The following is a 17,459-nucleotide window of genomic DNA, read 5'->3' as shown; positions in this document are numbered from 1 at the left end:
GAGGTAATATAATGGCAATTCTGAACAGTAATCCATAGCCAAACAATGGGGAAAATAAACTATATAAATTAAAACCAACTTACAGTAACCCACAAGTCATATTAAGACATCCTGGACAATGTGTCTTTCCCACAAGAAGGAGACTAAATTACACGTATTTTACTGTCCCACAGAATTTAAGGTAATTTTCACCAATTTACTCAAATGATAATAAAACTGGGTGGAAATTTTTGAAACTGCAACTAGCTTAGCCCCCAAAACTCAAATAATAATTTATACAAGATGTAGGCACTAAATAAAAATATCCACAGATCATATCCAGCTATTTTAATGTAATGAATTGTTACATTAAGTTAAAATAAAGTTGAAAAGGAGTCTAAAATTATACAGCATTTGATCTAGAAGTAAAGCAGAGCAGGAAAGTTATTTGGCTAGTATCAAAAAAAAAAAAAAAACAGACAGTGAAACAAGTGTTAAGGTGCAAAGGGAGAAGGCTGTCAGTGCTTAGTAAACAAAGAACCCAAGCCCAGAAAAGAAATCCAGGGGTTATCTTGAAAATTGTAAAACAATTTAACTGTCCCTTGATAAGCAAGGAAACCCTGGTGGTGTAGTGGTTAAGAGCTACGTCTGCTAACCAAAAGGCTAGCAGTTCGAATCCACCAGGTGCTCCTTGGAAACCGTATGGGGTGGTTCTACTCTGTCCTATAGGGTCACTATGAGTCAGAATCGACTCAAGGGCAATGGGTTTTTTTTGTTTTGTTTCGGTTTTCTGATAAGCAAGAAAACAGCCAAATCAGTAGGAAATATAAAAAATAATAATAATAACAATGAAGACGGAATCAGGACTCCTACAAGAAGGAAAGCAAATTCTCAAAGGGTGCAAAGGGGAACAGAAAAATGTAATGCATTATCTTTTTCACGCGGAGAGAAGACATGAGAGCAAATAAGCCAGCAGGAAGAGCTGAGACAGGTGCCACATCCATACCCACGAAATATCAATGATCACAAAAACCAATTGATTTAAATTTCTTCCACCCAAATCAGAAATCAAACTAGACATAGGCTTTTTGACAGTGTCTGTTTTGTACTACCCTGGATTCTTCCAGGGGAGAACTTAGTATGACTTACTCATTTTTGAAAGTAAATCTGATTTAAATTTTAAATTTTAAAAACTTTTAAATCAAATCAGCTCTTCCCATTCAATTGTCATTTATCTGAAAATAGACCTAATCTATAATCTTTCTTTGGTGACATACCTAAATCTTTGGTGTCTCTTTAAAGACATATGACGGTCAATCCTGCAGAAATAAGCAGATACCTCCTCTTCAACAAACATTAGTTACAATGCTACTGAAGAGACTGTAAGGCCAGTTCAGGAAAAGTACCATTCTCATCAAGTAACATTATGATCAGGACACACTGACTTACTGGGCTTTAGTCCCTCACAGTGGCCAAAGGCAGCCAGTGATGATCAAAACCAGAATGTTAAATTGTACAATGATGCTCTTCCTACATTTTTGTCTGTTCACACTGTTCACAAGTATTTCTGCCAAACCTGATTTTTAGCTAGGGGTTTGGTTCCTAACACTGTAACTCGAAGTCCCATTTAGATCAAACTGAGTGAAATAAATACTGGAAACTATTTCCCAAAGGAACTTGTTAATAAGTTTTAGGTAGATAAGCTACTTAATTTAGAAAATACAATAAAATGCTCCATATCATTTAAATATTTTACTTTTTATTTGCTTGTTTTATTGTTTTATTCTATTTTTTGTTTTGTTTTTATTATGAGAAGATTTCTTATTGATTAGCCCCTCATCAATACTGACTATAAAGCTAGTAAAACTACTACATTCATTTGGCAATTTCATTATTCATTATCCATTGTACTTTGAAGCTATGACAGCTGAATAGGAAAAATACCGATGAGATAAACGTAACTATAATGGGTGGGGAATATTGACTTTACTGCTTAATAATCAACAAACAATAAGAAAACAAATAGGCTATATCAATTTAAGAGAGAAATGATGATGATATTTTTGGTTTGCATGAGTATGGAGGTAACTGTCTGACCACAGGTACATAATACTGAGCTTTAATACTGGAGGCATCACACCCTACTTATGTTGAATAAAAAGCACCTTTCTTTCCAAAAGCTCTACCTGTCCAACAAACGCAGAGAAAGCTTTGGTACTGTCACGGCCAGCTGCTGCTGAATGGTAGAGATTCACCCATTCCCTCAGAAGATACTCTGCCTTTTCCCTCAGGCCTGGAGGATCATCGTATTCTGAGGCTTGAGAGATCCCAGAATGCATCATAAAGTTAGGCCCTCCATGAGCACGATCAATCATTGCTTCATAGTTGGATCGCACTACTTCCATCAGCTGGGGCAATCTAGTACGATAAATACAGTGAAAATCAGTCTACTCATGGTTGTGATTTCATGGACATACAGTTGGACAATTTGTTTATATAACAGAAACCACAAAATGATAATTACTTCACTTTACCATTTCCGTATTTACACAAAACTATCCTTGCGCTTGAGCCCTGGTGGCACAGTGGTTAACCGCTCACCTGCTAATGAAAGGTTGGCAGTTTGAACCCACCAGCTGCTCTATGGGAGAAAGATGTGGCAACCTGCTTCCATAAAGATTACAGCCTTGGAAACCTTACGGGACAGTTACAGTCTGTCATGTAAAGTCCTATGAGTCGGAATCAACTCCATGGCAAGGGGTTTATCCTTGTACTTTGCTGCTTTTATGGCTTCTTCATGTCTGGTTACTTATGAGGGTATTATGCAAATGACTGACCTCAGTTAAGCCATTTCTAGACAAAAAAAATTTGCCTATTGAAACGGAGCTGATGTTCAGAGTCAAGAAATGTCCCTGGCGTGCCTACTATGTGCTGTGATTTCTTAACGTTCTCTCCCCTAATTCTCAACAGAAGTATTATTTCCAATTTATACAAGAAACTGAGGTGTAGGGAGGATAAGTCACTTGCCCAAAATCAAAGAAGCTTTAAGTGGCCAAGCTAGGGCTTAAACACAGGACTTTGACACCAAGTCAGAGTATGCAATAGTGTATGCATCGCTCTACATGAGGTAGGTAGGACAGTTAGTTAAGCTTTCATATTTCAAGGGGCAATATTAGGCCTCACTAAAGCTCCCCATATGTTGTAGATAAAGCAGTTATAACAGGAAATGTTAGTAAGTCTGCACATTGATTTCTGAAGCACTTTCTCAGGAGACTGTTGAAGACACAAGGATTTCATCCTCACCCTTCTGGAGCATTGCCTCTGGAGTGAGCATTAATCCTCATTAGGGTTTCAATGGTGTGGAACAGATCAGCCTCAGTAACATGGGCAGCACTCCTTTCATCCACCAGCAGGATTTTTACCAACTGCATAGCAAATGCCACAGCCATGTAGTTTAAACCATTCTCCATTGACTGGCAACACAGAAAGCACAATGTAAGAATGGCAATACTTACAGCTAACACACTTCCCATCTAACAGAGTCCCTATTTCTTTTTAAGTAAATTCCTTTCATACCTGAGCTAGGTGAAGGTCATACTGCTGCATATTAACCAGATGATTACGAATTAGCAATTCCACAGCCTCCACATTGTATTTATATTCATCTCGACATTCGATTAGGCACCTAGAAAAAGGCAGTATTTCTGTATTCATATAGGCTTAACCATACAGTATCAGGTAAAATAAAGGGCCCATTTTAGTCCACAGAGGATTTAGTCCAAATTAAGGGGACCTTGAGAACCAACTGCAAATCAGTATCAAAGTTTCAAAATAATCAGCAATAAACACAGGTAGCCAGTGTTAAATTCAGACTTTGCTCTCAAAGCCTAGAAAACAGGATTTCATTTAAGACATTTAAAATTTTTATATATGGAGCACCACAGGTGTGACATCATTAAAATCTTTTAAAACAAATGACCTTACATTTATTCCCCAAAGCAAAATATTGGTTTTCTGTATCTACCATGGGGAGAAGGTGAGCACCAGATGAAAAAAGGACAACCATTCAACAATTCTTATCACTCACAATTAGGAATTCCAAATGTTCCATTTACCTTGTGGAAAAAAGGGGAAACTTCTGGACATATGGCCATGCATGTCAAAAGGTAGTCTAGTAATTACTATTCTTCGATGGTCACTGACCTTGTGATCTGTTTGTTACACCACGGAGATCCATATGCCCGGCCATCCTGCAGAGCTTTTAGGACCAAGAGGTGGCATTCCCTGTAACGCAGCAGTAGGTCAGCATCAGCACCACTTGTAGCATCTAGCAAGCCCTCTACAGCCTACAGGAGAAACAAAGTGCTTAGAACCATGGAAAATAACTCACCCCAACTGTCAATGCCAGAAACCAAACCTTAATGCAAACTACAATACACTTTTGAAAGCCTAAAGTTAACAAGCTCTCCATTCTTCAAATACTTTTCACTGACCTAACACACAAGCTCTACCTAGTTCATGCTCACTCTGTGTTCTTCATTGTCATAAAAGGCTCATCTGTCCCTACAGAGTCAAAATCCAAGGCGCCCCACCTACATCTCTTCCCACATTACCCAGGTACTTGGATGAACTTTCCAACTTGTCCTTCAGAATCTAAAGGGCTATTTTTGAAAGTATCTTCAATAATATTTCCAGAAAATCATTCCTTAAGGAAAAATAAAGACTTCCCATTTTACCATCTGTAATTTCCATGACTATACCCTATTCTGGAGAAAATCACCTGCTTATATAAGCAAAAATTACATTAATTTTTAAAATCTTAAGCATTAACTGCATAAATACATAGGTAATGGCGCAGTGTTCACAAATGTAGCTTCTCGTAAAAGTAACAGCTGAAGAACCAACCTTCTGAAGCAATCCAAGAGCAGCTATGGCATCCCGAGAGTTTCGAGATAACACTACAACCTCCAAAAGACTTCGAAGAGCTTGAGCTTGAGGGTTCATGGCCAAAGTTGGTGGGATGGCATGCAGATGCTGTTCCAATTCTGTAATGCACTTATCATAAATCTGAGCTACATCATCTGTTGCCCAAGCTTGCTATTTTAGAGAAGATAATAACAAAAAGAAATAAGCCAAAAAAAAAAAAAAAAAAAGCAAGGTTTTTTAAATTGGCACATGTACCAAATGAGATATCTATAGTTATATTTACCCCCGTATTTACTTTTCTCATCAAAGCATGTGGTTCTTCCATACCCCTTCCTGAACTATTCAGTCTTAACACCATTAGGTGAGGCTATGGAAGACAGGCATGGGAAGAAGGATGGCCTGGAAGATACCACCTTAATCAAGTGATTAAGGAGAGCATCATCAATAATGAAACAGTCTGAGGGCACTTGTTGCATCTAATAAGCCCTCTACGGCCTATGGTATCCCAAACATGGAAAGTACAGTACTCAGTTCAACTGTCAAAGCCTGATATGATATTAATAAGAACACAGCATCACTTCTATATTACTATCAAAGACGCATTACTTGACTCTAGTCACGTGAAAACATCAGACAAACACAAATCAGGCCGTTCGAAAAAATAACTGACCTGTCCATAATCATCAAAAGTGTCATGGTCATGAAAAATGAATAACTGAGGGAGATTTAAAAATATGACAAGTAAATTAACGCAGGTTCTGAACTAGGTCCTTTTACTATAAAAGTCATTACTGGCAAAACCTGAATGAGGTCCAACTAAGGATTAGGTGGTAGTAATGGATTGTGTTAATTTCTTGATTTCAATGGTTTACTGTGGTTACATAGGAGAATATCTCTGTAGGAAAACATAGCACAAACCAAAGGATTCAGGGTGATGGCGCATCAGGTCATCACCTTCCTCTCAAATGGCTGGATGGAAGAATTTTTTCCCTAAAATTCTTTTGTTTTTTAAAAAAAGGGGGAGAAAGGTCATGAGGTCGCCATATAAATTCCTTTAATTAGGCCAAACATAAGAGTTAAATCAACCTCATGGATTAAAAAAAAAAAAAATTCCATTGTTCTGTCATGCTGATATGATACAAAGAATAATTACACTCAACAACCATGGGTAGATTTTTTCCCTTGTAACTTAAAGTCCCTGAAAGCAAGTGATACATTAACTGGCAAAACATTCCAATTAAACTATAAAACGCTTAATCCAAGGCAAGTATTTACCTTCATGGGCTGAGCTAAAAATCCCGTGGGCTGACTTAAGTCATTCGTAGGCAAAAAGCCAGGCACATTGCGCGCAAACTCTTCATAAACAGCCAACTGTTTTGGGTCCACACCACCAACCTTGAAGAAAAAAATCCTATTTTGAGAATATTTACTCCACATCAAAGGAAGCTTTTTTGAAAGTGGAAAGTTTTCATGGGAGTATCACAGAGGTTCTGAGAAGAACAGAGCAGTCATTACAATATGAACAATAACAGCATGACTGCACACATACACAGACACAGTTCAGAAAGAACACTGCTCATTACCCTGAATACTGTCAGAATCACCTTCATTTATAAATTTATTAAGTTTTTCCACTGGAAGATGCCTCAGATTGGACTATGCAGTGTAATTCTCCTTTAAAGCTGGCAAAAGTTATCAGATTTCTCACCACCCTGTTAGAACCAATAAACAACTGGCACTAAAAAGACAAACATCAGAAAATGAGACTACAGAAGCCCAAGCTGGGAAACATAAAAATAACTAACAGGCACATGAGCTCTTTTCAGTAGCACTTCATCAACTTCGGGGGGGAAATCTAAGCTACTTCCATACCTGCTCCACAGGCAGTCTTTAACGAAATGCTACTGAGGTGAGGTGCTTCTCAGAAACATTTAACTCTGTTATCCTGGTGAGAAGGTTCAAGCAGTAAGAACATAAAGAAAACAAGGATGGGGCAGGCAGGGAGAGAGAGAAGCCCAAATGCTCACTTTCAGTCTGATTTGCTCTGGCATCCGCTCAGCTTGGTATGTTAATACTACAGGATCACAGTACCTGCGCCCTTCCTGCCTCGCGTGTTTTCTCAGCTCAAATTCCTGCAAACAAAAGAAATCACTGAGGTTCTTGTTATGAGGCACTTTCTTAAACAGAAAAAAAAACTGCTTAAAAGGCAAACACTAAACACTTACAGTTGCTAATCTCTTGTCCATCTCAGGGCCTGCTTTTTCTACTGCAGTCTTCTGAATAAAACAGCAAGCTAATTCACAATTGTCCTGAGCTAACTGAGCAGCTGCCTGATCCATCATTTCCCTTTGCTGTGGGGATGCAGTCTATTTAAAAAAAAAAAAAAAAAGGCTCAAGGGTTTCTGCAGATAGATAGCTTCGTACAGTTATACGTGCAATGCATTAAGTCAAACGAGTTATAGTTCTAAGTACTGGCTCTGTTTAGGACTCACTAGCTATGACGGTTAGAATAGTCTAACAGTCCATTTCCTCATTTGTAAAACGACAATACCACTTACCCTAAAAGCATCTTACCAGGCTGTTAAGATGGTGAACAATATGAAAATAGTAAAACAGTAAACAAAGGCATTATTAACTAACACATCTGAGAATCAAAACTAATAGTTACTTAGAGTGTGGGTGTTTGTGTATGTACAAAGTCACTTAAGTAATTTTCAATGCTAAAAAATGCTTCCTTTCTTCAAACCAAGAAATATTTGGGTATCCATTATTTGCCAAACCCTGTATGTTGAGGATACAACAGTGAGGAAAAAACAGGCATGATCCTTTTTCACCTTACAGAATTTACAATCTAAGAGGAAGGAAGACATCACACAAATAAGGTAGTTAATAGAATACGTGGTAATGCCTACTGCTATAGGCCAAGAAAAAGGAACTCTAGCAGACAAACAGCGGTGAGTTTTGTACTACCAAGGAAATAACCAACTTACACGAAGGGCTGAGGCAAAACTGTTTTTCAGGTTGGTAGATATGCTCATGAGCAAAGGTTCCCTGCAAGTAATCATGGCCATTCCAGCTGTCAAGTTACGCATCATATGATGAGCTGCTATTCGCATTCGGGATTCCTCAGAATCCAGGGCAAAATCCTTCCTGACTATTTGTTCACAAGTAGTCATGGCAATCTTAATTGACCTATCCACCACAGGATGGACCAGTTCTTGGACAGCCCGTTCAATTGCTTGACGCACACACTGCTTTAACTGTGGATGGGCCTGGAACAATGGAATCTAGGTGGGGAAAAATAAGTCAAGTCAGTAGCTCCTTGAAATAAGTGAACCCAATTTGTATCAGAAATCACACCCATGATTTTGCAATTACTTCAAGGTTAACCAATAACTGCCAGTGTCTACTTAAAATTAACCAATGAAAAGAACTCAGGAAGTAGGCTACATAGAAGGAAAAGTACTGCGTACACCCTGCGATATAGGATAATAGACGTGTCAGACTTTTTTTTAAATTCCAAATTTAATGCGCAAATTCTTCACTACAAGATGCATTACCTACTTCTTGCTTGGTTCAAATTCATGGCTCAAGCACTCTTAAAGAACTATGCCTTAATACTCACTTTGGTCCCTTTAACTCATTAAATTTGTTTAGAAATTAAAGATAGGAAATATTTTAAATATTCATCATGAACACATAAAAGTAATCAGACTACAGAGTAATATAAAGGAGAATCACAATTTTTACATCTAGGTTTAGTTCAGAAACTAAGCACTACAGCTATATATTTAAAAATGAAAAGGCCAGGTTAAAATAATCTCTTTAAAAGCCTTTCGTTTTAATAAAAAAAAGTTCAGTGTATTAATGTCATCCTCTACCTGTGAGCAAGTTACTTTCTAAAAGGCAAGCATCATGAAAACTGTAGCTACTTTAATCCGGATTAAATAAGTTGAAAGTAAATGATAAATTACCACACTGACTCTATAGCATAAATATACCTTTAGTTTAAGTACAGGAAAAAAGATTGACGGGAAGCTTAGATCAGACTGTCTCCCAGAACCAAGCCATGACAACTTAACTGAAAGTGCCAAATCCCACTTCAAGACCTTAACCTGGAAATTTTATATACCCACACAAAGATCAGCTCAGTTCCAGCTAACTGCCAAAAGAAGTGGCTTAACATAAGGCTGAAGTAACATGGTGAGGAGAATAAACAACAAAAAGTTCTAGTACGCACTAAGGGTCTTCGGACCTGCATAAGGAATTTTCAGAGACTGGTTTTAATGCAGCTGACTTAATTTTTAATATCATGGATTTGGATATGAGGAATCAATATTAACGATGTCCAGTTACAGTGAGTATATTCAGAGAAGGAAAAAAAAAAACCCAGCTGTATTACACAGCATTTCTTGATCCCTGTTCTTTACAACAACAAATACCTATAACCTAGGACACGAGAGGGAAGGGGAAAGAAAAAGGGAAGGTGACTAAACAGTTTGCTTGTCAGAAATTAGCAACTGGGGATATGGAGGTGAGGGTGTTTACTTACCGTTGGGTTTAGAGTAATGTGTGGTGCCAGGCCTGCGAGGGAATACACATTGATGTCATGGTAGCTATACTGTGGCTGTGGTGGAACAGTGGCTGTACAGGTGGTGCTGGTAGCTGGTGTTGTAGAAGTTGCTAAATGTAAAATTATAAAATAAGAGCTAAAAAGAGTATATTTCTTAGCTTTACTGCAAAATTTAACTGGGTATCAAGTGGTAATATTTAATGCAAACTAAATGAATTACTAATTGGCTCATAGGTCATTTCTTTCCCACCCTAAATTGTCGCAAGGGAAATTCTGTTATTGGTGCAGAAGTTTGAACAAAACATGTAAAACTATGTACATGGCAGTGCCCCACAGCACAGAAATCAATGAGGGGCAATGCCACATTAGCAGGCCCAGGCCTTGCAGGAATAGTCTATATTATAGATGTTTATTCTCAACGTAGGTTGTTCCCTGATTTCACCTGGAGATTTTTAGCTACTGAGGGCTAAGAAAGAAAAGCAAGTTTACTCTAATCATACCTCTCATCCCAGCCCTCCTGATTCAGTTCACATAAGCTATTCCCCCTCGTAGGTCCACTTGGTTTGGCCAACCCCAGGGTAACAGATAGCACAGGTGATCATGCGATGTAATTGGTTTCTGAAGCCGCAAACTACTTAAGAGATAAACAACCCTGCCTAGTTGGGATAAAGAACTGACATTTAGTTTAAAATGCCATATGTAAGGCCAGAACAGGTAACAACTAATATTACTAACTTTCCCTTAAATAATTTAGATGGTTCACCAAAAAATATACAGTTTCAGCAACAAAAAATGTGGAACAATTATAACTTGCTGTATACATGGAGATGTACCATTTAAGAGAACATTCTGGCAAGGAGAGGGCTAGACTAGTTACGACACTTACTTGTGGCTGTGATAGGAGGAAGTTCTTCTGGTTGCTTGACATCTTTCTTTGGAGCAGAGAGTTGTTCATCTAAGTTCTTCAGGCGATCTTTATCCTTTAGGAGGTTTCCAGGTTTTAGTTCATTGATGTCTAATGCAAGGTTCTTACACAGGACCTCAATCTCGAACTTCAAGTTTAACTGCATAATTCCAATAGTTAATTAGAATTTTAAAAAGAAAAGTCTTAGCTTTATTCCTAATATACTCTATTCTCACCCAATTATTATCATGCTTCTCTAAAATACTCTTTACTGTAATTTGTAATAATTTACAGGCAGAAAATGTTCCAAGGAATAAAGCAACAAATTTACCTTTAAGTCATGTTCCTGATGTAGTTCAGCTAATACATTCATAATTGCCATTGTCCAGGGGTTTGGTGGCCTAAACACCTAAAGAAAAGCTATTATGTTAAGCTGCTCAAAAATCACCCTTTAATTTGGATTATTTAAAACATTTAAGCACTTATACCTATGTGAGCATAACAAAAACTCTAAGCCTTCCCCCACCTACACCAGATTTCAGGAAAACATTAAAACCCACAACCACCCATTAGAACCAGAGTCTTATTATTTTACCTGGCTTCACAAATTGAAAATCTGAGTTCCACTAAAGAAAAGCAGCTCTGTGCTTATAAGAAGGATCTAATCTCTTGATCTTGTGCTAAAACAAACCCTTACAAATGAGCTATCAATAAAATATTAAAATCTACTCACCACACTACGTATGCTAGACTCTAGAACTTTGGCAACGAAGGGCACTACATAGAGCAATTCTTGCTGTCCTTTAACATAAGCCTCTAGCAGCAAAGATTTTACATCCAAGTCCTAGAATAAGAAAAATATTTTTGAAAGCTGGGAATATGTTCCACAACTACTCACGAAGTACCCAAAGAAGGGAATCTTGCCAAGCTCAGCCCAGAGATAGGAACCAACGTAACATCTGACTTAAGATTGCCTAAAGAGAAGGAAGGGTGACAATTACACTTTGCTGCCTTATTCTTTTTTTTTCTTCTTTATGGTACAGTACTAAGAGCATGCAATTAGGGATTCAAAATGTGCCAAACTCTTATAAAAACCCAGTAACAATAAAAATAACCTCAAATAAAGTCATGACTTTCAGACATCATGTATATAAACAGTCTCAAATTTTATTTGAACCTTCAGCTGAAACTCACAGTGTGTAGGATGGGTTTATTTTTAGCTAGTGTGATCATTCCAAGCCAATGTCCCAAGTTCTTCAGCAAAGAACGATCTGAGAAATTGGCCGCAGCTTTATCAGATGTCAGGAGCACCTAAAATAGTATAGGAGTAAGAAAGGTATGAGAACGAGATTATGAAAGAACATTCTCTATCAAATGTCTGAGAATTCCATTACTCTTCTTTATAGATAAAACGATGTCACCCAAGAAGCCAACCAATTCTGAGAACGTGCCACAAAGTAGTCTACTCCATGTATTAGACAGTGATATCATTTTGCTCTGCATTCATTATCCAACAGTAAGAATTTTACTTTTAAAAAGAGTTTTTGCATTTTATTCCAAAAGGTACACAAGATTAAAAGTGTCATGTGACCTCCCATAGAAAAATATTTTAAAACTCTGATAACTTTAGCTAGGTTTGAAGCAGAAATCCAACTTCAAATCTCTCTGTAAAGCTAATAAATTCAAATGAAGACTACAGCTACACTTGTAAGTCCTTCATGGCAGCAGCCATATAGCAGAATGCAACAAAAATGGCCACCAGTTGCAATCTTTATGCATTATCCAGGTCATTATACATCTCTGGTAACAACTAAGACAGCTTTTTGAAATGTAGTATAATATTGCTACACACTTCTTTTCCTATGTCTAAAAAACACAATTCATTTCACAGAGCTTGATTTATGTTATTTCTCTTAACTCTCCAGTTCTTGTTTTCCTAAGAGGGAAATGAACCATCACAAGACAGTGCTTTGAGCAACACACGCACCCTACTATACGGTCTCTATTAATTTATGGCTACATTAAATTTTTGTTTAAAAGGAAGAATCTTGAAAATTTTGCTTCAGCGTATCTGGAAACTTTCATGTATCCCAGTCACTCTTGGTATCAAATAGATCATATAATAAAAGCTAAACATAATTATGTTCCTTAACTCCTTACAGCAACAGCAGAATGGCACAGAGTCAGCTGTGCAAGAGGAAGAGCCAAGGAATTCTTTAGCACTACAGCGTAACCAAGAATGGGGAAAATTTCCATCCATTGGTTTAAATATAGTGCTGGTTCCTAGCCAATATGCCAAGTTCTTTCGCAAAGAACAATCATAGGTGTGTGCTGGGTTGCGCTGTTTTTTCCTAAAAGTTATTCCTCATAAAAAACATTAAGTAATGGTTTGGAGATTAAAATACTTAAATGTGATGAAACAAGTTTCAGCTCATTACAAACAGTTTAACCTTAAAATAAATTGCTGAGAATCCTAGACAATAATTCCACAAATAGGTTAAAAATCTAGAGATATACGGCATTTGAATACCAGAAGACACAAATAAAAACATTCACTTCAGCACTGTTTGTAATAGTGAAAGTTATTAACAAGCTAAATGCCCATTAGCAGTATATATCCATATAATCAATTTCTACAAAGCTGTATTTAAAAAAAAAAAAAGAGGGACTAGAGCTAAGAGCATACTGCAAACAATATCCGGGGGTTGGGGGAAGCAAATTAAATAGATACACAGAGGGTGATGTCGTATCTAGTTTTAGAATACGTAAAGCAATGCTATACTTTACGTACGACAAGTGGTAAGGATATAAAACCATGCATGGAATGCTGAAAACAAATTCAGAATAGTAGTTATTTTCAGAGTAAATGTTATATAGGGTTAGGCCTATAAGATTAAATTCTTCATGAAATTTAGTTTTGTATCTGAAACAAAGCTTAGAGCAATCTTCAGATATCTAATAAAGATAACATATAGGGAAAACACCAACACGTCCCCTTCCCCCCGCCAAAAAACCCAAAACCTACCTATAAGATCATGTATTTTCAAATTCTTAGTAATGAAAGGAAATACAAGAGCTAACACCTACTTTGATGTTTCTGTAGGTCTCATTCAAAACCATCTTGTTAAAGTCAGGATTCTTCAGGGTGTCAAGGAAGTTTGAATACAGGCTGTGAAAGTTTGGCTCAATACTGACTCTTTTCATAACCAGGTATTGTGAAACCCAAGGCATAAATTCTTCCTTCACAGTTTCCTTTAGCTCTTCAACCTAGCCAATCAACATGACACGAGAAGCATATAATTACAATACAACAAAGGTTTTGTTTATGTGAACCATACTACAGTAAGTGGCTCCTTGCAATATTAATCAGATACTAAATCAGGAAGTTATGTCTTTGCCCCACATCAGAGGGATGCTACGTAGTTACGTTTAGTCTAAGGTAAGTAGAGTCATCTCTGAAACTGGGTGACTAGGACTGAAACATCTAGGGTCACTGTGAGCTTTGAAATTAGGAAACATACAGTCCCTTACCACATCTCACCCAACCCTCGCTATGACCAAAAGAGTAACAGATCAAACATCAGGAACTATGTTTTCCTAAATTTCTAACTCTGGGAATCATCTGTAAGTTTGAAACTTCTCTTCCAAAAAAGTACGCTAAAGGCCTCAGTTCATGGAATTTTTCCCCTAACCAAGTACACTGGAATTCTGAAGGCTAGTACTTGCATTACACCTTAAAACCCTCTTGTTTAGGCTAATCTTATTGGCTAAAACTGGCATTTCCAAGCATTGTCCTAGCATATAATCTTAGAAGGCGAGCATCATTTTTAGGCTGTTTTTCATAAGATCTACCTCAGTTACTCGGCCTAATAAATGCTGCGAGTGATCTCTGGGAGGAGACGTTAAAGTGCAGATGAAACCTTCCATCACCATGAGATCATGTGGTTGATCTCGAAGAGTCTATAGCTCACTGCAGAACAATACATTTTGAATGTGTGCTAACTAACGTCCGTAAAAATCACAACCAGTAGTTTGCCATCCAGTTTCCCTTCACTTTGACTCTATTACCTCTAACTTTAAAATGAGTATTAACAAAAGGATGCAGAACTTCAGAAATAAATCCCCCTAACCACTAGGGGTGAAAAAAACAGCATTTGTAAGTGATTTATAATCAGGCTCACCTTTTGTGTCATGTTCGATTGTGAGAGATTGTTGAAGATAAAAGCAATTTTCTCTTGGATATTTTCTGGTGGCTCCACAATTCTCTCTGTTTGATCTGTGGCCACAAGCAATGTATCTATATTTGTAGTATTAATCGAAGGCTAAAAAAAATAATAAAGTACATAAACAAGTTGAAATGCTTGCTTGACATGTTTCAAAAGAGAACATATACACATTTCTTTAGTATAAAAATACACATGGTATGACTGAAGCATCAAGCAAGAGTATGTACTAAACTAATAATAGTGGCTGCCTCTGGGAAATATGGGGAGGTCTCAGAGACACAAAGGGAGAAACGCTGGTCTTTATACCTTCCCTTTAATAGGCATGTGTTATGGTAAAACAAAAATACAGGCTCACTAGTGGATATATTACAACATAAAAACAAATTCTGGAAAATGAAAAAGATAGACCTACTTACTGGCACATCTTTCTTAAAGCTGACTCCAGTTGGCCTGGTGACTGTAACCGTTTTAGCAACAGTGGTGGTTGTTGAGGTGGTTACCATAGTGCTAACCTGACCAGCAAGAGGAGCTTTTGCTGGAACCTGGGCCTGAGCTTGGGCCTGAGCCAGTGCAATACTTCCAGGGGTTGTAATAGAACCCTGCATTTTCACAGGAGGATCTCTAGACTGCTGTCCATATTCGATATACTATAAGGATAGGAAAGGGGAAACATGTTTTAAAAGTTTTTAACAGAAATTTCAACATTTCAATTATACTCTCCTCACTTTTCTGAGGCAGGTAATAATTTCAGAGTACTCTTTTGGTTCATTTTCCTCATTCCTTGCCTCATCCGGGTACTAACACAGAAGTGGGCACCATGGACTCCTTAGCAGGTAAAATATTAGTATGTAAAAACTATCTATGAGATAAATAATCTAACCAAACAACTTCCAAAATATCAGTCCCAAATATCTGCATAAAAATTTCTTTTAAACACCTTAACAAACGCAAACTTTAAAATTCTTAAAAATATATATAGTAACCTGATCTGTTTTTTGAACACAGATGAGAAACCTAAGACCTAAAAAGGCACGCTGCAATGATTAAGTTTTATCTAATAAAGTTATAATTACCAAAACTAAAATAAAACATTGTACACAGCCAAGCCAACTCGACAGTAATACAAGGTGTTCTAGGGAAGATTCCCTCCCCCACACCCCCCCACAAAAAACAGTAAACCTCCCTTCTCCATCCCCACCCCCAAATTAAAAGACTGACATAGCGTGTCTGATGCTATTTCAACAGCCCCAACCTGGCAAAACTAAAGCTATCTACAAATGTGATAATTTCATAAAAGAAAGGACATTTTTACATAGAAAGGGCAATCTCTGAGCCAAGTATAGCCCTCTAAAATGACTAAGTATAGAAATATAAGCAATGATCTCTTTTTATTTTTCCCTATCTTGTTATACTAGGTGTTTGGACAACAGTTTTCTATGATTATCCTCATACCATCTCTCTTGCTCTCCAGTCTTCCAAGCTCTATATTCCCAGCTCTGAATTCCAAATACTCTTTAGAACCTTTGAATGTGGTGAGCCTCTGGCCTCCCATCCTAGCTTTTCAAAATTCTGCTCTTCTATATAGTTTTTAGTACTCCTGGCTTAGAACTATTTAGTACTATATCCCCTCCCCCTACCTCCTGCCTTGAATGGATACACTCCTATGTCCCCATCCATGGTCTCCTAGGTTTAGGCATCACAGTAGCCCTGCCTCTTTTACAAATCCAGCAGGATGAGGCAGAAAACACAGATTAAACTATAATTCAGAATTTCAAGTAAGTTCAATTCTGGTCTTTGTGATTTCTTAAAAAACAATCTTACAAAGTCATTTATCTGCTCTGTGTAAAATACAAAGCTAATAAAGCTCAATCAGATTTCTTGTTCTCTTTAAGCTGACTTTGACCACAGGCAAGACAGAGGTATCAATGCTTACCAATCGGCCTAAAATCAATCACTTAGACAATGGTCCTCAAATTTCAAGAATATTCACCCAAAAAGGCAGGTAAAAATATTGTTTCCCTAGTAACTGTCTCCTTTTCAACAAGCAACTCGAATGAGCTGGTTAGGAAGACTGCATTTTACTACATGCAACACTACTGAATTTTATTAATATTTAAAGCAGATAGATAAATAATTTTACTGATTTAAAAGCAAAATTCCCACTCAAAATCCTTTTTCAAAGAATAAAAACTCTTTACTAAATCAAACAAAACCACTGCTTAAAAAAGATAACCCAAGAATGATTTTTTTTTATTTTCCACAACTGAGCTGCAAAATAAGCAACAAATATGTATACCCAGTTCATGCCAATCATTAAGAAATCTTAATGCCTTTCCTAGCAAATCCCAAATTAAACACTCTAAATTAAAACAGGAGGAATGTTTCCAATACATAAACCCTCAAATTACTAAAAAGATTTTAGATACTAAAGACACTTACCTCCTGTAAATGATGTGGGAATTGCATAAAGTGACTGATAGAAGCCAAGTGCTGACAATACTGGGGATAGTCCTTCAATCTGCAAACAAAATCATTCATTCATTCATCATTTCACATAAAAGCGGAAGCCGAGTTACAAAAACTTTCTTCCATATGCTAATCAAGGTCCTTTACCCCATTCTACCTACAAAATAACTTATCTGAAGAGAATGCAAAAAAGAAGAACACAGAAGTAAAGGGGGAAAATAGTTACGAGCTGTATTCCTTTTACATCAAGAAGAAAACATTACCTTTGTTTTTTAAAAGTCACATTTTACTTAAAACTAGCTTTCAATGGCCTCACTAAAACTGCTACCTGTAAACAAGCCCAAATGTTCACCAACAGGTCATTAACAGGTGACAATTTGTTGTT

At 37.1% G+C, this 17,459-nt stretch overlaps 1 protein-coding gene and 1 non-coding gene across 14 annotated transcripts in view; both read right to left on the bottom strand.

Moving 5' to 3' along the window:
- The window catches only part of CNOT1 (CCR4-NOT transcription complex subunit 1), a 109,116-nt gene that overhangs the window by 16,796 nt on the left and 74,861 nt on the right, over positions 1–17,459 (bottom strand). For 9 of the 13 annotated variants that reach the window (XM_023726866.1, XM_023726859.1, XM_023726862.1 and 6 more), the window contains 18 exons: positions 17,048–17,126; positions 15,025–15,255; positions 14,564–14,704; positions 13,470–13,649; positions 11,577–11,693; positions 11,116–11,226; positions 10,714–10,791; positions 10,365–10,542; positions 9,458–9,588; positions 7,896–8,192; positions 7,131–7,271; positions 6,933–7,037; positions 6,181–6,300; positions 4,885–5,076; positions 4,183–4,325; positions 3,556–3,664; positions 3,283–3,452; positions 2,145–2,397 (listed from right to left, as the gene is read on the bottom strand). In XM_023726866.1, the coding sequence (XP_023582634.1) occupies positions 2,145–2,397; positions 3,283–3,452; positions 3,556–3,664; positions 4,183–4,325; positions 4,885–5,076; positions 6,181–6,300; positions 6,933–7,037; positions 7,131–7,271; positions 7,896–8,192; positions 9,458–9,588; positions 10,365–10,542; positions 10,714–10,791; positions 11,116–11,226; positions 11,577–11,693; positions 13,470–13,649; positions 14,564–14,704; positions 15,025–15,255; positions 17,048–17,126 (2,776 nt within the window). Of the gene's footprint in view, positions 1–2,144; positions 2,398–3,282; positions 3,453–3,555; positions 3,665–4,182; positions 4,326–4,884; positions 5,077–6,180; positions 6,301–6,916; positions 7,057–7,130; positions 7,272–7,895; positions 8,193–9,457; positions 9,589–10,364; positions 10,543–10,713; positions 10,792–11,115; positions 11,227–11,576; positions 11,694–13,469; positions 13,650–14,563; positions 14,705–15,024; positions 15,256–17,047; positions 17,127–17,459 lie in introns of those variants that run through there. The other 4 variants (XM_004371527.2, XM_004371528.2, XM_023726868.1 and 1 more) reach the window with 3 other exon arrangements.
- Positions 12,522–12,660, bottom strand: LOC111819641 (small nucleolar RNA SNORA46). The gene has a single exon (XR_002823230.1). It is a non-coding gene; the product is annotated as a small nucleolar RNA SNORA46 (small nucleolar RNA).

Source organism: Trichechus manatus, unplaced genomic scaffold (assembly GCF_000243295.1).
Source record: "Trichechus manatus latirostris isolate Lorelei unplaced genomic scaffold, TriManLat1.0 scaffold00014, whole genome shotgun sequence".
Taxonomy (NCBI): Eukaryota; Metazoa; Chordata; class Mammalia; order Sirenia; family Trichechidae; genus Trichechus; species Trichechus manatus.
Note: the sequence above shows the minus strand (reverse complement) of the source record. Positions and strands in the feature narration are given on the sequence as shown.